Source organism: Hermetia illucens, chromosome 1 (assembly GCF_905115235.1).
Source record: "Hermetia illucens chromosome 1, iHerIll2.2.curated.20191125, whole genome shotgun sequence".
Classification (NCBI taxonomy): Eukaryota; Metazoa; Arthropoda; class Insecta; order Diptera; family Stratiomyidae; genus Hermetia; species Hermetia illucens.
This window is the reverse complement of record NC_051849.1, coordinates 93,379,309-93,405,296: the sequence shown is the minus strand read 5'-3', so window position 1 is coordinate 93,405,296 and position 25,988 is coordinate 93,379,309. Positions and strand designations below refer to the sequence as shown.

Genomic DNA, 25,988 nt, shown 5'->3' with positions numbered 1-25,988 from the left:
ACATTCGCCATTAGCCGACTCAAGGCTGCGACTCCAGCTGCAGCCCTCTCCGCTGCTGCTTTGACTTGCTCGAGGAAGCTCATCTTCGAGTCGAGCATTAAACGAAGGTATCTCAGATCGATATGGGACGCAGGGTCGGGGTTCTCCTTCTGGTCCATGACTACTTCGGCTTTTTCCAGCGCGAGGTTGAAACCGTGAGCAATCATCCATCCGCTTACCTGTCGCATCAATATGCCAAGTCTGCTCTGCGCCTGTTCAACAGTGCGTCCGGCAGCAAGTGCCTCAATGTCGTCTGCATAACCGACCAGGCGCGACTCTTCGGGCATACCAAGTCTCAGCAGACTATCGTAGGAAGCGTTCCAAAGGTCCGGCCTTAGGGTGGATCCCTGTGCTACTCCCGACGTGATTTCCATCCTCCTTTGGCCCTCTAGCGTCTCATAGTGCAGGGAGCGGCTTTCAGTTCTCTAGTGTGCCTAGCATATCTGTCCATCTTACGGAATTGAAGGCATTTCTGACATCAAGCGATATGAGGAGCACTATCCGTCGAGATCGGCGGCTGTGTGCCCCGATTCGATTAAATGCATCTACGACCTCCCTAACCGCATCCACTGTAGATTTCCCTGTTCTTAACCCGAACTGCCTTGCGGATCAGTCCGCGGCAGCACAGATCACTTCAGCGAGTCTACCCCTGATGAGCTTCTCGAGCACTTTTCTGGCCGTGTCAACCATACACAGCGGTCAGTATGCAGACTGGAGCTCCGGGTCTCCTTTACCCTTAATGATCAACGAGAGTCGGGCCACTTCCCAGAGACAAGGAAAAATGCCCTCCTTCAAGCAGGCGTTGAATACTTCAAGCAGCAATTCTGGCCGTTGGCGGAACACCAGTTTGTAAACTTCCGCCGGGATGCTATCAGGACCTGGCGCCTTCCTGTTTTTCATAGTGAGAACCGCTTCTTCGATCTCTCTCATTGTGAAAAGGGGGTAATCCACGACGCTTTCCGCACTATTTGCATCAACCCGTATAGAGTGTCTGGGGAACAACGCCTGCACAATGCAGTCCATCTGGTCCGTGCTCAGTATGCAGGGCTTCCGTAGAGCCCCGATTTTCCGGGTGACAAGCTTACAGCCAAGTCCCCACGGGTCCTCATTCACCTCGTTAACAAGATTCTGCCAGCCGCGAGCTTTGCTTCTATTTATAGTGCTGCGGAGTCTCCTTTTTGCTGATCTATATTGTGCCTTTATGGCACATGTCTCCTCGTTGGCGTGCAAATGTTGTGCCAAACGGCGGAGCTTATGACATTCTTTCCGTAGATCGGCAATTTCTGCCGTCCATCAGTATATAGAAGGCTTGTCGCGCCTGGGGCCTCTCCGGGGCAAGGAAGCCCCACACGCCGTCGTGATCAGGTGCATCACTGAGTTTACGACTGTGTCAGCCGCCACACTACCACCCCCCGGAGTGCCCCCCAGCGCGGCCCTACCTGGTCCAAGAGCTTCGACGAACTTCCCGATGTTCACCCTCGCGACATTTCACACGCAGGGGGAGCATCATGTTGGTGCTCGCCGGCAAGCAGCGTCAACCAGTTCAAACGCAATGTACTGATGATCACTTGCCAAGAAGTCTAGTAGGACTCGCCACCCGTCCACCGAGGATGCCAGAGATTGGGCGCCGAAACGTTGGCGTGGATCCGGTGTTTAAAACTACGAGCCCGGATCTCGTCGCCATTTCAAGAATCCGTTTCCCCCTTGAGTCTGACTGGGGCATGCCCCATTCAAGGGCTCTGGCATTAAAATTACCGCCAATCAGAATTCGTCCCTCCGTGCTCGAAACGGTGTCCTCCAGAGCATCAAGCCGGTGCCGAAAGTCCGGCATCGTCTCATACGGCGGCAGGTAAACGGTTAAAAACGTTATCCCTAAACACCGGATCCAAACAAACCCGTTCCGCCGGCCTTCGCCAAGAAACAAAGGCGAACGTTGTCCCGAACCCACATGGCAGCGGTGCCCGGTAAATCAAGATGCCATGAGGGCGGGTCCTTGTTTTGGTATTGCTCGCTAATCAGCACTAGATCAGCATTTACTTCCGCAGCGAACTGTGCTAGCAACTTGTGAGCGGTTGCACTCCGGTGCATGTTAATTTGCAAAATGCGGATCATGGTGTTCGCACCTTAGCCCTCTCCAATTCCGCCCTGAAGACCGGATACCGTCCCGAGCCCGCAGTGTGTGCGACGCTTTCGCCAGACGCGCCACGATCCCTGCAGAGAACACAACTCTCGCTTTCCTTGCAAGTCTTCGCTTGATGATCCGCTTGGCCGCATCTCCGGCATGCTGTCCTCCTGTCCAGACAATTCCAAGCTGCTGACGTGTGTCCATAGTCCAGGCACCTGTAGCACTTGGTGGGGACTATCCGCATTCGCACCCTGCATATTACCCATCCGATTTTGATTCTCCCGCTGCTAAGGACTTTTCTCGCATATTGCTCGGAGACTTATACCACGGCGAGCTTTTAGCCTCTAGCATTTACATCTAGACATTCACGCTTTAGCGCCTCCTCTACTTTGACCATTTCTGTGAGGCAGTCAAGATCCCGTATTTCTAAAGAGCACATGGGTTCTAGGCTGGAAACGAGAGCCTTCTCCCCCAATAGCCCCTTGACCGTTTCGAAGAACGTACTTTTATTGGTCATCTTTGAGCCCAATTCGACGAGAACTCCACCACTCCTCGTTTTCCGTATCGAAGCCACCTCTGCTCCGTTCTCTTCGGGTTTCATCCTGTAGCGGATTTCACTAAGGACTTCCGCAAATGTCTTGCCGGCTCTACTCAGTAAGCCGACGGTCTAGTCCTTCTTCGCTTTCTCGTTTTCTCTGCTCCAAGCTTTTGGTTGGCAGCCTCCTTGTTTTTGAACAGGCGTGTCTCTTGCGGCGGAGTCAGTTGTTTCTTTTTTTCCTTTTTCGAAGTCTTCTTCGGGCACGTTGTCCTCTTTCCGCTATTTTCCGTTTGACGCCAGCAGCATTCTCAGCGGGGAGTGCACTCCAAGTTCGTCTATTGAAGTAGATGCGGTCCAGTAGTTCCTACAGTTCCATCAGCCCGTTTTTGACGCCTTTGCTGACGTTCCTCTGGAGGAACGTTGCTGACCGCATCGGTTTCACCTCTGCTGCGCACTTCCTGATGAAATTTTCCTCTTCGGCTCTAGCGAGGACGGTCGAATGCACTTCCACTCAATTCAAGGATGGCTGCAAACAACATGTGCATCCGTACAAATGGTCAGCGGTTTGCCGCTTTGTTAAGAACACTAGCGTCGTCTTTTGTTTGGAAGCTTCGACCCGAAGCCTTCAATCCAAGGCTATAGTCTCGTTCACGTAAATCTTTACATCGTCGCACTAATCCGAAGTTGTAACCACTCCAAACCCATCTGTGAATTCAACGACAACAGCTTGCCTAGCTTCTGGGAACCGTAGCTATAGAACCGCCATCATACATGACTGTGACTTCCGGAAGTCAAACTTGAGGATATTGGTTGACCTATCGGCCTACCTAACTTCACGATCTATACAAGCTTTCGGATTTTCCTCCCTGCGGGGGAAAGACCCTTCTTTTAGGCAATCTATGAATTACTGCGCGAATATGCTTGGTGCCATTTTGATTGTTAGTTTCAGCGCTTTATTGGGAATTTGATCAATACAGGGGGCTGCGGTGGTCCTAACAATTTCACTGCGGAGGGATGTCTCCAGCGCGCATTGGTATCGTTGGCAAGGTAGTTTCCGAATATTAGGGAAACAATGCCGAAAATATCTCCCGCAGTAATCTAGGATACACTGTCTGCCTGTTAGAGGCATTTTTCTCAGAAACCGTTAGACAGATTGTCACAAAAGCTTGGAACTGTGGACCCCCTTGCATGCAATGAATTGCATTGTTTTGATATTGGTTGCTAAGGAGAGAAATAGAGGGGTCCGAAAGAATCAATTACGCTAAGAAAGTGCCAGAAACTACCCACTCGAAAAATCTGAAAAAAAATATGCTGGTCCATACAAATGGTATCTATAATAGGCCTCAAACTAATCCCCCCTGCGATATATATTATGTTTTGAAAATTAACTGCTTAGTCCCTTTTCCTCCTTTTCCTTCATGAAGCGCTGAGCTTCCAACTTGTTTTGTATTTTTAACAGTAATAGTCGACTTGGTATTGGCCAGAATCCCTTCAATATCTTGGTCAGTGCCGATATATTTTTTATTGGTGTAGAACATTACCAATTTGCTTTCCTAAGTTTTTTATTTTTTTTATTTTTCAAGGGAATCTTAAAGTTTGTGGTTTTTAGACCATTTATTTTGATATCTTTGTGTCCTATTCTGATTTTCAATAATTCCTGGATTGATTTAATTTCGTATTGTGTCCCTGAGACTTCCATGTAGGTTTTCAAGACAAAACTTGCCCAATCTGTCGCCCTGTCCAGTTAAAGAGCAAGTTTTCCTACTGTTCATGAATCGTTATCTTCTCTAAACTTAACATTAATATTACTTATTAGAACTGTCATTTCATTATGTTCAAGCTGTCTAAAAGTGGCACTTAACTCGTTGTAAAAGTGTTCAACTCCATTTTACTGCAATCTGCTGTCGAATGTTGATATTTATTGGCTTTGAATTTAATTTGACGTATATTACTTTCTCCAAAATTTGTATCTAATTTATTATTGCTGTGCCGATGGTGTTTGGTACTATTACAGTAAAGCTGTACCTTATTCATTCTGCGCACCTGTAATAGGAATTCTACTTTGTTTCGCAGCGGTTTTTGACACCAGGTGCTCATCAACTTCCAGTTCTCTCTCCTTTGCCGGCCGCCCACAATAAGCAATCTTGCATGCAAACCAACTAGGCGTCCTAGACTGCACCGTTCATATATCTACCAGATGTGCCAGCGAGCTACTGTTAGGCCAATTATATACAACAAAACAATAAACGCTGTTCAAATATTTTTTTTTTGTGGGAACCGAGACACTTTATGAATGACATTTTTCCAACAAATCCTGGAGCACTAGGAGATTGAGTCAAGCGAAATCAAACAAATTTTACGCAACTAGGGATCAGCAAAGAGCTCACCGAAGAAAGGCGGAGTCCTCTGTGAGCGTGGAGGCAGTTCCTTGATTTTGTGATTGGAATTAAAACAGAAATTATAAAAAATATTTATTCCTAGAATTTCGCACCTTAACATCAAGAGTTCAATATTACTGATTTTTTTTCTTAGAACTAGTATTCTTTTTACTCTTACAAATTCTCCTGCATAGCGCCCCTATAGTCATCGACCAAATAAATTTAATTACTTTGCAGACTACATATGCAACACCAATGAGGAAAGCAATAACATCAAGTCCATAGTATTGTATGGCATTCATGTGAATTGCCGGGCTCTGGAGATGCTTTGCTCCTTTATGCCTCAAAACATATTCCATCCAATAAGCAGCAGTATCCCTCGCACTCAAAGGTCGATCTCTAAATATTCTGGAAAATGTCTTTACACTATCTGTATACGTAGTATTTTCCAAAACTTCGAGAACAGCTTTACGGAACAGGTCCTCCGTCAGAGTCCCTTTGTCCACGACTATACCATGACCGGCTTTTTGTAATTTATTTGCATTAGAGAATTGATCGGCGAAAAAGGGAATTGCCACCATTGGAACACCATGATATTGGGCTTCTGCAACTCCTCCACCACCAGCATGAGTAATAAAAAGCTTAAGATTTGGATGAGCAAGAATATCGTCCTGCGGAAGCCATTTTTTATAAAGAATGTTAGGAGATTCTCCTGGAAGTTCGTCCTTGTCCCATTTCCAAATTACATTCTGTTTGACACCAGAGAGTACCTTAAATATTATATTGATAAAATCAGGAGTTAGGAAGTCGGCACCAATATTTGATCCTAAGCAGAAATAAATGACACCCGTTTCTGCTGCGCTATCTATGAATTCTTTGATGTCCTGAAATGAAATCGTAAAGCGAAATAATGTCAAGTCTTTACTATTGTCCATGCAAATTGGTTTTACCTGCGGTAGTGGATCCGGTTTTGGCTTTATTTGGATTCCTCCGATTTGTATGATGGTTGGTACATTGGGTTGAATGTATCCTTGGCTCAAGTAAGTATTTACGAAAAGCAGTGAAACGTTCTTTTTCATATCTTCATAAGACGGATATTTATCCGGTGGGAAATTATATCTGGGAAGGAAATCGTAAGTAGTTAAGTTAAATGGTTAATGTGTGTGCAGTTTTTTATGATAACATATTAAAAATATGAGTAGTCTGTACTTGGCTATATTGTTTTATTATATATTATATTATATATAAAACTGAAAATGCTGTCAGTAAAAAGTTGGGGTTAAACGTATATGCCCGGAGATTTGACCAATATTATTAAATTCGTTCATATGGGAGTCATAAATAGGCTAATAATCTCACATTTATCCTGGATGCTCATCGGTCGCCTTTCCAGTTCATTTTGTTTGGATATTTACGAAAAAACAAGCCAGAATATTACGTAAAAGGAGGATTATAGAAGAACGCTGTATGCATCAAGTATATGTTACTATTCACTTTTATAAGGCTGGGCATATTCTACAGATCGTTTGCTTCTTGTTACTAATAGTAGGAAATTTTTCAAACTTCTTGATTTTTGTAATTTTGCGTTGATTTTAAGATATTTTTTCAAGAAAATTTCGAAATTATAATACAGTCGAACCTGGATATAAGGAATTGCAAGGGAAACTCACTTAAATTCCTTATAAACAAGTTTTCCATTTATCCAGTTTTCCTTATACAGAGGCTTTCAGCAAAAAATTCCTTTTATCCAGGTTTTTAAAATCACCTGGTGTATTTAGTATTACAGCAACTTTGAGTTTTCATTTAAATACAAATAAATAATCCGCATGATAAATAAAATTAAAAAGAGTATATCAATATCAAAGATTCTTTATTTCATAAGTCGTCACTGTAATCAGTCGAATACATAAATGGAATGAGTGTCTATCTCATAGATATTAAGTTTTGAAAAAATCAAATATTTTTGTTTGTTTATCAGTGACCACATTTTCAACGTTTCTTTCAAGAGCGATAATATTTTCGAATATCTTTGGTTCGGTTTCACGCTGTTCAAAAAATTTTGTTAAAGTATGCAGTGCCTCTAACGCTTCCCTCTTCTTTACAAGTTTTATTTCAAGAGTATCGCCGTGATCTTCATCACTATCGTTTTCATTGGTGTCACACATTTGGAGGGTGCTCACAATGTCGTCGACTGTTTGCTCTCCTGTAACCTCGATATTTTCATCGACGTTTACATAATCTTCGAAGCTAGGTACCCTCTCACCGGCATTGGAAGTTAATTCAGACCACTCTTGGAATGAAGGCCGTAACTCCTCATGTGAAGAGTCCCATTCGGAATATTGGGGCTCTTGTAAACCATTTATCCTGAACCCTGCTTTCCTAAAACAGTTAGCTATAGTGGTCTGGGTTACAGATAACCATGCTTTTTTCACAAATCTCATTGCGATGAGAACGTTTATTTCCAAGCTACCGTTGCTTTCGAGATTTGTTAAAATATGGCGAACAACCTCCCGACGATAATTAATTTTAAAATTTTGAATCACTCCCTGATCTAGGGGCTGCAGCTTGCTGGTGGAGTTTGGAGGTAGGTAGACAACTTTTATGTGTTGTAGTTCATCTGAGCTGTAATGGGCAGTACAATTATCGATAAAAAGTAAAATTTTCCTATTTTCGAGGCGCATCTGAATATCGATTTTCTTAAGCCATTCCGAAAAAAGTGCTGCAGTCATCCATGCTTTGCTATTGTTTTTGTATTCAACAGGAAGAGTTATCACGCCTAAAACAGAAAAAAATCTATAGTATTTTAACTATCGACTCATAACCTTTATTCTGTTAATGTCATTTATACAGTAACAGCGAACGAAGAATCTTTTACTCACCTGCAAAACATCTGGGTTTCCTTGACTTGCCGATAAGAAAAACGGGTAATTTCTCAGTGCCAGTCATGTTCGCACATAAAAGAATAGTGACACGTTCCTTGCTGTACTTCCCACCATGACACGAAATTCCCTTAAAGGTAAAGGTCTTATCTGGCAAGCATTTAAAAAAGAGCCCTGTTTCGTCTGCATTGAAAATGTCGTTAGGAGAATAATCTCCCAGCAAAGCGGGAAGATCGTTTATCCACTGGCTACATGCGTTGATGTCTACAGCACCACTTTCACCAGAAATTTTTTTAAAAATAAGATCATTTCTTTTTTTAAAGCCATCCAACCAACCGTTGCTGGCGCAAAAACCTCCAATCGTCAACTTCCTAGCAAATTCTTCAGCTTTTTCTTTCAAAATCGGTCCATTTACAGGTACATTCTTGCTTTGGCACTGTTTCAACCACTCCACTAAACACTGTTCCAGATTCGGATATTCCGAATTACGATTTCTTTTTATTTTGCCATGTCCTTCAGAACACTCTTGTTTGATTTTGTCGCTTTCTTTTAAAATACGACACAATGTCGACAGCGGCACGAAATATTCCGCGGATATTGCATTCCGAGTTTTTCCGTTTTCAAACTCCTTTATCAATTTCAATTTCTCACTTAAACTTAAATTTTTTCTCTTGTTTTCGGACATGACAGCCTTTTATTATTAAAAGAAACAAAAGTTATAGCGGCAAAGGAACAGTAAAAGGTTTAATTTGCAAGTGAAAGAATCGTCACCACTATCACCGAGTTTCAAATTAAACTTTGAATAAACAAAAAATTTCAAAACGTGTCACAATAGAAAATTGCACGATTCTAAGAAAAAAAAAGACCTTCCCTTTTTGTCGTTCAGGGGAAAATTCCATATATAGAGGTCATGACAACTGAATAACATAAAAATTTCCATTTATAGAGGCTCCGGAAAAAAAATGAATTCCTTATAAAGAGGTTTTCTATTCCATATATAGAAGTTCGAAAAATTGAAAAATGTTATTTTTTCTTTGAAAATTGAAGGTGCACGAAAAAATGTTCCATTTAAAGAAGTTTTCCTTATATCCAAGTTCCTTATATCCAGGTTCGACTGTAATACACTTTTATTAACTTGGTTTGAGCAATGATTGAAATGGTTTTTTTATTTTGAAAGTAACTTACATTCTAAACATAGTTTTCCTTATTTCTGGGGACCGTAAAAATATTGGTGGGAGCTTTGTAGATTTCCGCAGATTCCACTGACTCGTGATTGGTGGCATGTTGTTGGGAACATAACCTGCGAGACCAGTTGGGTCTCACCTGACAGATGTTGGTCGAGCAATCAGATTGACCACTTTTCGATCGGCAGTAGATTTAAGAGTTTTCTCGAGAGGGTCACCACTCGACAGTCGCTTACTTTCGGTTGTGTGTTGCGTTCACCATTTCTCGCAGGGTTGGAGAGCCACAGCCCCCCCCCCCCCAAGTTTAATATCGACCGCTTGTATTACCCATACAGCTGGACGTGACTCCTGTGAGGAACGGTCTTATCCAGGATGACGAGCAACTGGTGAGGTGGAAGGAAAACATCACCACGGTGCTTGGCCGTATAACATCCGGTGAAGTTCCTGCTCTTGTGGACGAAATGACTGGTACATGCAGATATGGGCTGTTCTTCAAATCGGGTGAGAGATCATTTTAGTCATCAATACACTCAAACTGAGTAAAGCCGCTGAGCATGGCACTCTTCCAGTAGAGGTATTTATCGCTGAATCTGCAGTTGCTGTCCACTCTGCTACTTCCATTGGCACGGATATCTTGGAAATCCGAAACCTTTCCCAGAAAGTGAAAAAAGGTACCCATCCCAAGTATGGCAAGTGGAGGGTATTTGTGTGCTGCCTGCCGTTGCAAAGATAATAGTTAAAATAATCCTGGAATGGATCAAAGAACATCATGATCGCTTGGTTTTTTTGTTCCGCTCCGGATCCTCCTGCATTCACCACATCGACAACCTACGAATCATTTGTTCCAAAATGCGGAGTTTAGACCTTCACTTCACCTGCTTATTCATATTTCGAGATAGGTTGCAGTATTGTGAACAGGGAGTATCTCTGGAGTGCACTATGCAGAAGGGACGTTCGGGAGAAGCTAATTGCTACGTCAGAGCAATATATGATGGTAGAAGATGTCACGTGCTGCGCTGAGGTAAAGAGAATTTCAAAGGTCTAAAGTGGAGTCCGCAGTTCGTCGGATATTGCCAGCGAAGGCCGCGGAGAAGTTGAATAGACTATGGGATTATTTCTCAAACACCACGACTATGCTGATGATGGTGAAATGGCTCTGGATTTTGAAAGAGAAGCTAATACAGTTCTCAGTGTGACTGGTCAACGGACTCTCCCTACTTGCATTAATAAGCACAGAATCGAAGGCGTCGATCAGTTTGTATTCTTACGTGAAAATGACTTCTGCCGAAGATAGCATCGAACTAGATGTTGCTCGATGCACCAACAGTGCTAGATCCACTTTCGCTGCCTTGTCGAAAATTAAGAAATACAGTTATTTCAACACCAAAATTTTTGCGTTGCTATATGGGAGTTAAACATGTAGAGTTACCATCAATGTGTCTGAAATCGGAGTATGCTGGGGTGACGCTGTTTCAAACGAAGCACTTGGTCGACGTATAGGCCGGTCACGTATGGGCTGTGTGGTCACGAGGCAGAAGTGGTATCCACTGCCACATCACACATTAAGGAGGGGCAACAAGTGTGTTGCTGATATCATTCAGTGAAACCCAATCTCCCACGATGGCCGGTGACGTAAAATAGCAGAGGAAGTCCTTCAGACTAGAGGCGCGCTTCAGGTAACTACGATCGATGGCATTACAGGTTGACAAGTGCGATAGTCGAGATGGTTGCACGTCAACATCTTATCACTGTGGGTTCGAATCCCGGTCATCTTGGACGTTTATTTTTAATTCGTGCAATCCCACTACTGTAAGCTTACCACTTGCACAGCATTAGGCCGATGATAGTGAAGTTGAGGCACAATCTCACTGAAACCTGAAATTATGTTAATGCCCTATATATCCACACGAGGACTGAATAAGAGAAACACATATTAAAGACATTGTTACTGCTTCAGATTATAAAGAATCTTTCAAACGGCCAAAAAGTTAGATGATTAATGATTTGATTTTGATTCACCCAGACTTTTTCAAGCTATAAACCTCAATTGCAAACTTTTCTAATTTGCTATTCGAGCAGTTTTGTCACAAACCTACATATAACCTTCGAGGTCGAACTCTCAATAAATCACAAACTGACTATTCTAAGATTGAGAAAGAGCTTTTTGCCATTATATAGTCAACGGAATCCTTCAAATCTTATTTCTGTGATTGACACTTTACATTTTTACAGACTACATAAAGGAAGATAACGCATCAGACGGTGGATATGTTTATTGGGCCAACTGCGAAGCCTTATCTGCAATTGTTTCAACATTTCCGAGCAAAACAATGTATCTTCATCAAAACCCATTGTAAATGTGTGACCAGCAAGTTACTTACGAATGTATGTTCACCGCTTCTGAACGTGTTTACATTTCTGGCATTGGTCACAGTGATGTTTAGACAGGAAAAGCATGGTGTGAGAGCCTTCCTTTTCATTTATTTCTCGACTCTTCCACTTCACGAATTCCACATGTCCATATCGTATCGGATGCATCCATTTATTCTTCAAATAAGGGAGTTACAAAAGAAAATGCGCTCCCCAAGAAATGATACATCTTAAACTAGTCGGGATACCGGAAGCTCGCGCTTCGGATATAAAGGTTTTGTGTTCATCTTATGTAAGAAACTTCAACGCACATTTTTCTATCCGTATGTAACTACAAATCCAACATAGTCATAGTTTGTGTATTGAATTCCGGTACACTTAGCCTCCTCAACTTTTTTTCCAAGAGGAAATATATTTGCCATATATTTGAAGATTTTCATATTTTAAATGTAAAATTCATTTGGATATCATGTCGTGATGTTAGTTTTGTAAGGACCTAATTTGTTAGTTTTTCGTTCTAGCGTGAATGTAACTACTAAAACCTGCCGCAGTAATTTTTATGTTGAAACTATAAAATTATATGCCGATTCACATATTACAAAGGGAACCTCTTATATTCACTGATTCACATATATGGTTCTTTAGCAACTGAGGCCTGATATCACGTAGACAACTTTTCGAACTGGGCCACAAATGTAAAGATGTGGGCTCGATTCTGTTGCATTTATCGAAATTATTTTCATTGCAAAACGCATTAGAGGATTCAGCAAAGTAGCTGAAGCAACAATAGATGCAATCCAAGCGAGACTTTGAATAGCGTCTTCCTGTTTTCGTTCACATATAGTGATGTAGCTAGCAAACCAGTACCATATAAATAAACAAGTCGGAAAACCGGAAACTGCACGGTTTTGTGTATTTCTTTTATAAAGACATTTAAGTGTACATTCGCCCCATTAGTACGTAGCACGTAATATATGCAATATTATGTGAGAATATCAATTTTCAGTCTTGAATTTGCAAAGAAGCGACAAGTTTGATCTATTATAATTTTATTAGTAATAGTGCGATTTCCACCGAACTTCATAAGATCATGCTATATATTATACCCTATATTGTCGTAAAATTGTATAGTGATAGAAGGAACTTAATGGGAATTTTGCAGCCAATTACTAAAAATTAAAGTAATATACTATTATTAAATTTATTTGAGCAGATATCGGTATGGAAGGTATTTCGGAGCCTAGGAACCGTATTATAAATACGTCAAAGTTGTCGCTTCTTTGCAAATTCAAGGCTATAAATGTCAATATCATCCGAAAGTGGATATTCTCACATAATATTGTATATGCATATATTACGTGCTACGCACTAAGAAATGCACAAAACCTTTCATAACTGAAGCGTCCAGCTTCCGGTTTCCCGACTTGTTTAAGGTTTTGTGTGAAAGAAAACCTTATTAAAATCGATCCAATGTCTGTTTGTCTTTTTGTCACGCCCGATTTACTCGAAAACGGCTGAACTAATTGTCACGAAATTTGGTGAAAGGGTGAGATTTGTGAGTCTTTTTATATATAGTGGTGAGTTGTGTGGGGATACATGTGAAAGGAGGGTATACAATCCTTTGCCAGAATATGGTCAAGTGGAGTATCAAATGAAAGGGTTCAATTAATATGTTTCGAAACTGATCTTATTTCAACACAAAATCGATGCCTTTGATAAGTGTGTACGTATGTATGGAGTTTCGCAAATAATGAAGGGCTATTTACGAATGGAAAACATGCAATCCGTGGAGAGTTCCTCAAATAAGTTGAACGTCTCTATATCCAAAGCGCTCAGATATCGGTGTCATGAATTGCTTTCTCAAAAACTACGTTTAATTTAAGTATGTTATCGACACAACCATCGTTATATTTAAACATCAGTCACGGGTAACTATGAAGCTATACAATAACAATCAGAAGTAAGTAAGGGTTTAAAATGTGGTCTCGTTCTCAGAGCCTATTCAGCCGAAAAAATTCATAAACCATCCCGTTCCGATATCCGCACAAACGCACATAAAGTTAATAATAGTGTAATTCTATATTTTAGAAATTTAACAGAACCCTGTAAGTTCTTCCTCGAAGTTAAAAATTTGGCACTTGTATACGGGATAATTTGATGCAAAACTTTGTGAGGTTTGAATCAAAAATCCAACTATTATTAACCAAGTTATAGGAAGGTCAAAACTTGGCATTTCACGTAAATTTATTCCGCTCTAAGACGCGTGAGACGTCATCATGACATAAAGTGAACTTATATGACCGGTGGGGTCCACTGGAATATTTTAGTTTTCTTCTTTAGCTTTTTCTTTATTTATTTTTGTATCAGTATGCATTACTTTGGAGCAGCCATATGTATGTGCCAATAAAGTTTGCGTGTCCAATATGATGGACAAGTGTGTTGGCGCCAACGGTATTTACTTCAAGTACTGGTATGAATGCTTTTGCACGCGAGTAAAGTGGAAATGCGTGAAGACGTGTTAGATCAATTCGGATGCGTAAATATGATATATACAGAGGCCAGCATCCGTATTCGTACACCGTGAGTATTGAGGGAAAAAATTAAGTAATCATGAAAAAATAAAGAATTTTAAACATTATTTTTACATTGCGTAAATTTTATTTAAATACAATATCTAAATCCAATTAAATTTACAAAATAATATTCAAATTCAATTACTCAACAATAAAATAAAATCCAAAAATTAAGTATTCAGTTAAACTGTCGTATAACTAAACGACGCATTCGTATTCGTACGTTATGAATTTCGAGAAAAAACAACGAGAAAATTAAGCATTTAGTATTTAGTCGGGTAGCCTTTGTTTTTAATAACATGTTTTAATCGATTTGGCATCGACCTCACCAATTTTTCTGTAAATAGAGGGGATATTGCACTCCATTCTTTTCCGATTGCATCTTTCAAGTCTGCCGCGTTTTTTATATTATATTTTTTTAACCCTCTTTTAATTTCCGACCACAAATGTTCTATCGGATTAATGTCCGGTGATTGGGGGGGTGTCTGTAATACTTTAGGGCAATTATAAAGTAACCATAAACGCGAATTGAAAGCCGTGTGTTTCGGATCGTTATCTTGATAAAAAATAAAGTTATCTTGTATTCGTAATTTTTCCGCGCTTGGGTTTAAATTACATTTTAAGATATTCACATATTTGGCAGCATCCATTATTCCATCAATGAAATGCAAATTGCCCGTTCCTGCTGCAGAAAAACACCCCCACACCATAACAGATCCTCCGCCATGCTTTACGGTGGGTATTAGGTTCTTCGGATGCAAGCTTGAATTCTTCTCTCGCCAAATTTTTCCAATTCCGTTCGAGGTGATGATATTAAATTTACTTTCGTCTGTAAATATTACCTGTTTCCAGAAGTCGTAATCCTTGTGAATATATCTTTTCGCGAAATCTAACCGTTTAATTCTATTTACTTTATTGATATACGGTTTCTTTTTTGGTACAGAGTTAAAGAGACCATACCTTTTAAGTGTCCTTCGGACGGTATCAACAGAAACTATTTTATTAAAATGTTGGTGGAGTCTTGCGGTTATCGTTGTAGCACATTCCTTAGTATTTTTTTTTATTTGCCTTAAAATAAAACGTTCGTCTCGCGGTGTCAACTTTTTTCGTCCTAAATTTCTCGGCTTATTTCCCAGCATATTCACGCGACTTGAACTTTTGAATTATATACTGAATCGTTGATTTAGCTCGACCAACGATATTACTTATCTCGCTTAACGATTTTCCCTGATTATGTAGGGATACAACGATTTCACGGGTCTCTATTGAAGTTTCCTTGCCTTTTCTGCCCATCCTGCACTTTTTATCACTTCGAACACTTGTTTCGAACTACAATGACGTTTTTGAGTGCTAGAAAAATTCTAGAACAGAAATCATTTCTAAGAATATACCCAAAAATTCAACAGCTGAAATATGATATAACGGGACATTTTTTGCTCGTACGAATACGAATGCGTCGTCGAGTATCGATCATGATTTTTGTTAATTGCTGTTCTTTCGTCAAGTACAGTTTGTGGTGAATTTAGGAAAAAAAAAATTCACAGCATAAGTGATCTTCTGTATATAACTAAGACATAAATGAATTTAGGTGTGCATTTTCAGTTATAACTGTCGCGAAGAACAATTTTTATTTTATAGTGTCTCAAAAGAAATATTTCATACGAATACGATTGCTGCCGACTGTATGTGTACATTAGTATGCCGTTAGCGGCAACGTTTGATTATTTATGAGGGGCATCATATTTGGCTTTGATATGCATTTATGACTGGTTTGTATCTTGGAGTTTAGTTATTAATTGAGAAATAAGTTGTAACTGGAAACCTGGCATAGGTAGTTCCTCATATAAGATGATATAAAACCTTTATACTCGAAGCGCCCAACGATGAAAGGTGGAAAGCTTCAAAAGCTCTCCTTTGCTCCTGCAGACCACCACTTCCTTTTCTTTTCATTCTCACTGCGGTACATCTATATAGTATTACGTTGGGGTGCTGCATCAGAATTTATCCTGCACTCCTATTGACGTCGGCTATCACCCTTTTCGACTTCAGTCTATATCCCGTTCGATTTCAACGTATGTGTTTGTGGTGGGGGAGAAGCTATAGCCTTTCAGCGCTCGGACTGTGGGTGCCTTTTGCATTCCAGCATATACTCCCCGATTTTACTTTCTAATGCAGCCTACTGCACTGTGAACCTCGGGCATTGAAATAAAATTTGTTCCTCTACAATATTTGGGCTCTTTGGGTAATCGTCATGCCCAAATCAATAGAGATATCCTCGATAACCGCCGTGTCGGCTCAAAAGCTGTGTTAGATCGAAACAAACTTTCCCGTATGGTCGCTCGGTCTATCATCGAATATCACATATGATTCTGTTTGTCCAGCGGCGTTTTTCTGACTCGACCAGTCATTTTGCGATAGTTTTATTTCGTGCGAACTGCCGCCGACGGATGTATGGTGAGATATGCCCGATTTCAAAGATATTGCCTTTGTCTTTCTGTCTGTCTCTTCCATTCATTTTTCACATAAATGCTTGCAATAATTCACATGCGAATCGGCGAGAAGGTGGGAATTGTGAACGCCTATGCATACAGCTATTCAGGGATAGGAAAGGTGCGTATATAATTTTTTTCACCGAATATAGTCATGTGGGATATCAATTAAGGGTCACGCTTAGCACTTTTCGGAGTCGGTATTGGTTTTGACATTAGTTGTAAAGGGTGGGAAAATGAGAGTTGAAATTGATAATTTCTTTCACAAACCCATTCTCAGACACTACCCAACCGAAAAATCTGAAAAAAACACGAAACTGCCCACAAATAGGTGTCAGGGCTCAGAAGACCATTCATACCGATAGCTGCTCAAATAAAGTTGACAATTGTATTTCACTATATTTTTTTGGAAATTGACTGGAACTCCCTTAACATTATGTAAGAGTTATAAAATTTTGTAGTAATATAGGCTATGGCATAAATCATAATACTTCCAAGTTTGGTGAAAACCTAGCCTTTACTGATAAAGTTTTAGTAGCTCATTTTACTACAACCCAGAACACAAGAGGTCAATATTACATTAAAGTGAGTTGTCTGACATGCACATTGGTAGCTAAGGGCAAATAGAAAAGTTTTGTATCAAATGTTCTTACGGAAGAAATGCACAAAACTACAGATGGGCAACTCATTTTTGAGTCGACTCAGTTGTGCTACCATCAATGTAAGTGAGTGGACATATCACAAAAGAAGCGAGTCGACTCAGAAGAGTTGACGATATTAAACCGGCTTAAGGGGGTCATCCCGTGTGAAGGCCGTTTTTTCTGCCTTTTTTTGAAAAATTATTTTGAAGGACTGGGTAAAGATAGAAACGTGATTTTTTCACCATATGTGTATTGATATCTCTAGTATATGTGATAAATTTTTCAGCTTGATTTCGTAGCTAATTTTCGGAATAGGTGTTAATTTATGCACCCATCTCCAAAAAAAGGTGTTTTTCTGCTGCCACCCTGGAGGGCGCTGTGTTCATCTGACGGAAAAAAACTAAACGGCATTTTAATGTGGACAATATTCCACGGTCCGCAAACTAGGATAATTAGAAAATATTAAAAGGTAAATTTTTGGTGGGCTTTTAAACTTAATTTTTTGGATTTTGGTGTTTTTTTACGGCTTTTTTTATGAATAAAAAAAAACTACCCGTCCGATTGCAATTATCCTAGTTTGCGGACCGTAGAAATATGTACTAAAGAAGCCGTGAAAATTTCAAAAAATTTGGTTGGATAGATTTTGAGCTATGGTGGCAGCCGATTTTCAAGATGCGGTTTCGAGAAAAACGCATTTGAAAATTTTAATGTGATTATCAACAGTAAAATTTTAGCTCACCATTAATCTGCTATACCTGGTCCATAGAAAGCACCCTCCGTTTCTTCAAAAATGTCTTATAAAGCCGATTGTTGCTCTCTGGTGTCAATTGTGGCTCTTTTAGCGAGGTCAGTCGATCGTCGTTCGGTCCGCCAAATTCGCGCTTCATTACGGCGGTCGGCATAAGCCTGACATATGTGACCAACTTGGCATCCCATTGTCACTAGGATTTTGAGAATGCCATTGAATCCATCATTGAAAATAATTACAGCCAGAAACGTGGCTATTTCAACGACCTTGGCCCCAGAATGAAGGTGTTTAGGAGCGAAAGTCCAGATCAATGCATTTAACGACTCATTGTTATTCTGGGTCTCTGCTCCTAAACATCTGTTCAAGGGATCATCTCGTGACAAATCTTCGTAGATTAGTTTGATGACTATTTGAACTTCTTCAGTCAAAGGTGCTTTCTCGTGGTGGAAACTATCCAGTTCTCCTTTAGCTTCCGCTTTGCGCCATTTGCACCACCTGCCCTCGCTTGCTGGTCAATTTTGATGCTGAGGATTTTCGTCTGTAGAACATTTATGGAAGAAAGTTTCCCAAATTTCTTGCTTCATTCCTTCTATCGAATTAGCGTGTCGACGAATAGCTAGCCCAGAAAATGTAGTGAGGTCCTTATCAGTAAGTCTTCCAGCCCCTTTTCCACCAATGCCTTTGTTATTCTTCTTTGCATTTCTAAGCCGCGTTCCCATCCTTTTCTCGACATGTCCTACGCATTCCTTCCTTACTACTACGTATATTTTATTATTTGCAGAAATTTGCAGAAATACCGGAGAAAACTCAAGCAAAATTCAATATACAATATACAAAACTTGTCGCAATTGGAACATCCATGTTCATGCTTGCTAAAAGTTTGTTTGCTGATGTTGATGCGAAGTCCTTTTTCTTCTCTGATAACTATCGAATTTCCATGAAATACTCATTTTTTAGTGCGAGCATGACGTTGCACGTTAAAGCGATTTTCCTTCGTACGATCCATTTAAAAAAATCACTGAACACACAAACCGCACAATACTTACAACAAAATATAACTGAGTATAACTTGAACGCCTTTCAGTGCTCACTCTAGACTGGATTATCCTTTTTATTCCAAACAGTAAATTAGTTTAGACAATTGATTGGTTTTTCATCTTTTTATATTTATACCTGTGTTCAAATTTATAAGGCTCAGGTGAAAAACTAACAGGTAAAAAAAGATTCGATGCTCTTTCTCATCGAGTACTCTAGCCGCGGTTGCAAACTCCTTACCTGTTTTACCCTGTAATTTCTGAAGGACTCGGAATATCGGAAAATCCCTTTGCCCACATATTCTCCACTATATATAGATACAATTTATGCAAAAAAAAAAAAATCGATTTCTCCAACCCGGCACACGGGATGGCCCCCTTAATTGATGCAGTAGCACATCACCACAATCTCAACGGCATATAGTAATGAGTACGCTATAATGAAGTACATAACATAAATATTTATAGATTCGGTACCTAATATTACATATGAGCGACATTTTAGCAAGTTGAAAACGTAATTACAACGTCAGATCAATTTTTCGTATGAGGTTATCACGTTTTAATGAACAAGATGAGATAATATGTACATATGTAAATGCATGTTATTTGTGGTCAAAGAGTAGTATAGGTCCCAGGGCGAAACGCCAATCCACGTTTCGCACCCACGATGGAGCCTAAAACCTGGGAGACCCTATTTCCACCTCCACGTTGTGATCGCTGGGAGTTTTTTCTTTATGAAAAACTGCAGACGGAGAAGGATGAGGGCGAGTCTCCCACGCCTAAAAACGGGACAAAATGTACCAACTGGTCCTCCAGGTCGAGGGTTGGGTAGGGGTGACAACCCCACACGGAAAACCGATGTTACGAAGCCACGAAAGGAGCCTCGGACTGGACGGATCTTGCAACGACGAACCCGGTAACGATAACGGATTAACGATTTGCGCATTTTCTCATGGAACGTGCGCTTCTTGTATAGACCGAATGCTGTTGAGCAGCTAGCCGATACCATGTCCCAATATAAGGCTGACGTAACAGCATTACAAGAGATGCGACGGACTGGGACAGGTTTCCTGGAGAAGAGCCACTACACCATATATTATAGTAGAGCCAGTAAACCAAGTGGTCCTCCAGGTCAGGGGTTGGCTAGTGGTGACAACCCCACACGGAAAATCGATGTTACGAAGCCACGAAAGGAGCCTCGGACTGGACGGATCTTGCAACGACGAACCCGGTAACGAAAACGGATTAAAGATTTGCGCATTTTCTCACGATGAATGTAAGCTAGCAACGGAACGAAGGAATGCCGCATACCGAATAATGTTGCATTCTCAAAAAACGCGGGCACGCGCAGAAACTTATCACGAACTCCGTCGAACGGAGAAGTGACTTCACAGACGGGAAAAGGAAGCCAGGGAGAACCAACAAGTCTGCGAACTAGAAAAGTACAGGGAGCAACCGCACCATGCGCGTAAGTTTTACCTACAAGTCAACAGGATGAAGCCTTATACAGCTCGATGCTCATCCTGCCGAGACAAAGAGGGAAATCTGATTTCCGACCGAATATTAGAGCGATGGGTTGAGTACTTTGATGAGCTACTGAATAACCAGAACATCGGCGTGTTGGAGGTCCCGCCAACTGAAGACGACAGACAAATATTGCCACCACCAAGTTTAGGAGAAACAGTCCGTGCAATTCATCGGCTTAAAAATCGTAAGTCGCCAGGAGCCGAGAGAATTACAGCCGAATTGGTTAAATATGGAGGCAACCAGTTACACCAAGTGGTACATCAATTGATGCTCAAGGTATGGGACAGCGAATCAATGCCTGACGATTGGCAACGAGACATTATCTGTCTCATACATAAAAAGGGAGATATTACACAGTGCAGCAATTGTAGAGGTATTACGTTGCTGACTACTATATATAAGATATTCGCCGCTATCTTGCTAGGCCGTATAGCCCCATACGCCCAGAACATCATTTGCCCATACCAAAGAGACTTCACTTCAGGCAAATCAGCATCAGATCAGATTTTCTCTCTGCGGCAAGCGGTGGAAAACTGTTGGAATATGGACAGCAGTTGTACCATCTATTCATCGCCTTTAAAGTCGCCTATGATGACGAAATTGATAAGACTGACTAGGTTGACCCTGATCAATGTGCGAGACCAGATAAAGGCAGCAGGATCACTCTCAAGACCATTCGATGTCAACAACGGTCTACGACAAGGGGATGCCCTATCATGCGTCTTCTTTAACCTTGCCATCGAGAAAGTGATCCGTGATGCTGAGGAAAATGCAAGAGGTACGATCCTGTTTAAGTCCACCCAACTACTGGCCTATGCTAACGATATCGACATCATGGGAAGAACCACCCCAGATCGAGCAGGCGGCACGTGTGGCGAGAGAGGCTCCACATCAATGAAGGCAAGACAAAATATATAGTGGCAACGTCAGCATCGAAAAACAACAAACCGACAACATTAAACCGCACTGGTCAAACAGAAAAAATAAGAATAGAAGAATACAACTTTGAAACCGTTGATAATTTCTCCTATCTAGGGTCTAAAACCACAACCGATAACAGCTACGATGATAAAATCCGCGCACGGTTGTTCTTAGCCAACAGAGCCTATTTCAGCTTACAAAACTGTTCCGCTCGAAACGTCTCACCAGAGGGTCAAAGCTCTTACTATACAAGACTATGATCTTGCCAGCCCTCATATATTCGTCGGAAACTTGGCCTCTTAGCAAGAAAAATTGCGAACTCTTGGCCGCGTTCGAGAGAAGAATCCTGCGAAGAATTTTTGGCCCCCTACATGAGGATGGATGATTCCGTAGCCCAACTAAGCAACGAAATCTATGAGTGATACCATGAACGTCCGGTAGTGGATAAAATCCGGCTCAATAGGTTACGGTGGGCGGGTCACTTAATCCATATGGATGAGGATGATCCCACCCGAAAAGGCTATAAGAGCAATACCTATGGTAGAAAAAGAAGACGAGGCAGACCCTGCCTAAGATGGAGTAATGGTGTAGGTCAGGATGCCAGTCAGCTTTTGGGGATATCGAATTGGAGGATCTCGGCGCAAAACCGGGATGTCTGGAGTTCCTTATTTAGGCAGACCTAGTTGGAGGAAGCAGAAGCAATGTTAGTTATGGATTCTCGAATGAAACAATTTTGATTTCAGAATTGAATCTTTTTTTATTTACGGTTTGAATGCAACTAATTACTATGGTATTTCGCTTGTTAATTAAAATGTTAGCTGGTAGCGGAAATGCACAGGAGTGCATTCAAGTATGGTAGTTCGTTCCTCAAATAAATGTTGCGATATAAGCAAATTTGATATTCTAGACGTTATTCCAGTTCGGAAAGGATCTCCATTCAAATTTGTTTGAATTTTAAAGTCTTTGGAGTATGGAATCGGATCGGACGTGTGTGTGGGTGGAATTACTCTGGGAATTGAGGAATGCGCTTCTTGAGTTTACGGTGTGAATTATAGGCAAGTGCTGACTTGAGGAGTGTGTTTATTGGGATAGGGATAGGCATGTGTTAACTTGAATATAACCTCAGCACATCCAGACTTTTTTATATTTATTCAAAGAATAAATTTATTGTTTTCGTAGACTTGTTTCTGATTTCTGAATGTAAAATACCAGTAAACAGAAATGACAATATATTAGGGAATTTGTAATTTAGTTAATTTAATTAATTTAAATTTAGTTAATTTAAATGTGTTCTATTGTTTTACATCCGTTCGGAGTTTTTTAATTTTGTTGCCTTTTTTTCATTGGTTAAAACATCCCTATATTTATAATAAATAGCCATGCTGTATAAAAACAACTTAGAAATATTTTTAAAATTAGTTACTCTGAAGTAACTCCTAAGAAGAAAACCTCATTTAAGTCACAAAATACTCACTTTTCAATATGGCGAAGGGTCTGGGCGCAACATTACACCACGCAGAAAAAAAATATACGAGCAAAATATGGTTGTGGAAGGGCAATTGTATGATGCTACGAAAGCAGAGTGAAATTGAAAAAATTATGTGTCATATTGTTATCATTTCGAAAAGTTTTTTCAAACCTAAAATCCGTTTTTCTTGAAAAGACGAGAGCGAGTAGTAGAACGTGAACTGTTTTCATCCGATCGTCGTAAAAATGTAAGTGTAACTTCTGCATTTGATTATCTAATGAAGTACACATGATTTTAGTAATTGACTAAAAGAACTTTTTAAGGTTTTGTGTAAACATAAAACCTTATTAAAATCGGTTTACTGTCTGTCTGTCCGTCTGTCTGTCTGTCTGTCTGTCTGTCCGTCACACGCATTTTTCTCGGAGACGGTTATAGGGATTGACATCAAATTTGGTAGAAAGGTGGGAACTGTGAACGCTCACGCATACAGTGAATTACATCCTTTTACGTCGAATTTAAGGGGGGGTCCCCATACATGCAAAAGGGGGGTGTAAAATTTTTTTTCATCAAATGTAGTCATGTGGGGTATCAAATTAAAGGTCTCGATTAGTACTTTCCAAATCCGATCTTAGTTTTGACATTCGTTGGAAGGGTGGGGAACGCGGGGGGTTGAAAGTGATCACTTCTTTAAGGGGGCCATTCTCAGAAACTACCAAACCGAAAAATCTGAAAAAAATCAGGAGGCTGCCACTATATGGTGCCTGCGCTCCGAAATACCTTCCATACCGATATCTGTTTAAATAAAGTTAATAATAGTATATTACCACAATTTTTTGTATTTGGTTAGAAACCTTCCTTAAGTTCATTCTAGTACCATGAAATGTTGCAGTCATATAGGTTATAATATAGAGCATGATCTCACCAAGTTTGGTGGAAATTGCACTATTACTAACAAAGTTATAATACCTCAAATTTGTTGCTTCTTTGAAAAATTGAAGACTATGAATGTCAATATCACCCGAAAGTGGATATCCTCACATAATATATGAATATATAATATTACGTGCTACGTACTAAGAAATACACAAAACCTTTCGTACCTGAAGCGTCCAGCTTCCGGTTTCCCGACTTGTTTAATAATTTTTGTAAGTCAACTTTTTTCGCCGAAAAAGCGATTTTTTTTCCAAACGCCGTTATTTAGCGAAAAAAAATTCTAATATTTTGATCGTGTGTACTCTACTAGCGACACTTATGAATCTCGAAATTTCAAAAAATTTTGGTATGGTTCTAGATGGTTATCCACGGGAGTTCTATTGCTCGCCGCGGACGGCCAAAACATCTTGTTTTCTTTGTACAGACCTACAGCCGCCAGATTTTCGGCTAGTTTGAATTTTTGATGTTATTATTACGACTTTTCGGCTCTGAACGGATTTTGGTTTTGCCTATGAAAACGCAGTTTCTTTCCTAATTCACTAATCCAGTAATCTTTTCCTCAATTTTCTTCGCATTATATCCAGCATGTTTTAAGTTACGTTCTTGGAGAAAAAAACAGAAAATACATACCAATCCTTTTCTGTATTTCTGAACATTTACGTGTGTCCTGCGAAGGTATGTCGATTTCAATTTGGCTCAGTGTATGTAGATGAGCGTATATGTGTCGATGTTCAATTGAGATTCGTATATGCATGCATGTATATTAATTTGTTTAGGATGAACATAATAATTATATCTTTCATTTGTATAACTTTGAATTTAGGTATATAAGCAGGAATGATTTGGATTCTTCCCAATGTGTGAATGGAAAAGCGTGCATTGAAAATGTATTAGATAAAAGGAATACGTAATCTTTCATACCAGAAGCATCCAGTTTCCGACTTACTGACTTATTTAACTCCGCTCTAAGTTTTTAGGGGGCTTAAGGCACGTTAAATCTTTGTGAAACCAAAATGCTAAAGGCTCAACTTACCCTTCCGAATTGGCTATCAAATACTTTACCATAGCGGTACTTGGGTGTGTGAGGACCTGAATCTCCAAATAAAAAGCATATAGCAGGCAAAGGCATTTTTGTAATGACCTCTAATTGTGAAACAAGTCGAAAGCGGAAACTGGGAACGTCAATCATACTGTTTCTACAAATACTTACGAGTAGTATTGGTCCATTCGGTAATTCACATAAGAGAACAGTCCAAGTTCAACTGCAGAAAACACATAGCTGATAACTCGGTCAAAAAACCCCATTGGCTGTTGTAAGCCAGACAATAAACTGGGAACATAGGATATCTCTGGGGGATTCCCCACCAGTTTCCCCAAGTGCTGTGTAGGAGATCCCATCCAGTTTATAATGAGTGGACATTTGAAGTGGCCAGCGACTCCGATGAGAAAATCATTGAAAAAATACCCCATAACAACTAGATCAAACGATTCTTCCCGCATCAGTTTCTGCATCTCTGGATCGTTTATCGTCAGATTAGTCAAGTGCAATAGATTAGTCGAGACTTTCATCATTAACTGCATCGTCTTAAACAAGCCTTTTGTGTCCTGAGCTATTCCACTACGGTCCATATCTGGTTGTTTCAATTTAATATGACGGAATTTTAGATTTGGTTCTTTCACTGGTATAGTTGTTACAATAGTTACGTCATGACCACGTTCTATCATCGGACGAATCGTATTCATATGAACAATCAAGTGGGATTTCGAATGCGACGTAAATAATCCCAGAATTCGCGCCGAATGTGATACGGTGAAGCTCACCGATAACACTGCGAGTATGGTTAGAATACTGACACGTAGCATTTTAACCGAACCGGAATCCAAAGACAACTAAAATGAACTGAAACAATCTGTTTTTGGGACTCTTCTTTATATACGTATGTAAACACACGGCTAGAGTTAAGATAAGATATTCTGCGCTTGGTATTAGATGCTGTTGAAATATATAAGCAAGTAGCCGAAATTGATATCTAGACACTGAACGGTAATAAACGCATGCTTGTAAATTTGCTTGTTGTGGCGAAATAGTAAACAAGTGATAAATTTTTCACACATAGCCCATGTTACAACCAGAGAAA

General features: G+C 40.3%; 1 protein-coding gene across 2 annotated transcripts in view; it reads right to left on the bottom strand.

Moving 5' to 3' along the window:
• Positions 1 to 5,172: 5,172 nt before the first annotated feature.
• LOC119661231 (UDP-glucosyltransferase 2-like) overlaps positions 5,173 to 25,988 on the bottom strand; it is a 30,841-nt gene continuing 10,025 nt past the window's right edge. Inside the window, exons 1-3 of one of the 2 annotated variants that reach the window (XM_038070459.1) lie at positions 25,061 to 25,764; positions 6,031 to 6,199; positions 5,173 to 5,964 (exon numbers count right to left, since the gene is read on the bottom strand). In XM_038070459.1, coding sequence (XP_037926387.1) covers positions 5,215 to 5,964; positions 6,031 to 6,199; positions 25,061 to 25,713 — 1,572 coding nt within the window. In that variant the 5' untranslated portion in view covers positions 25,714 to 25,764 and the 3' untranslated portion in view covers positions 5,173 to 5,214. Of the gene's footprint in view, positions 5,965 to 6,030; positions 6,200 to 25,060; positions 25,765 to 25,988 lie in introns of those variants that run through there. The other variant, XM_038070460.1, reaches the window with a different exon arrangement.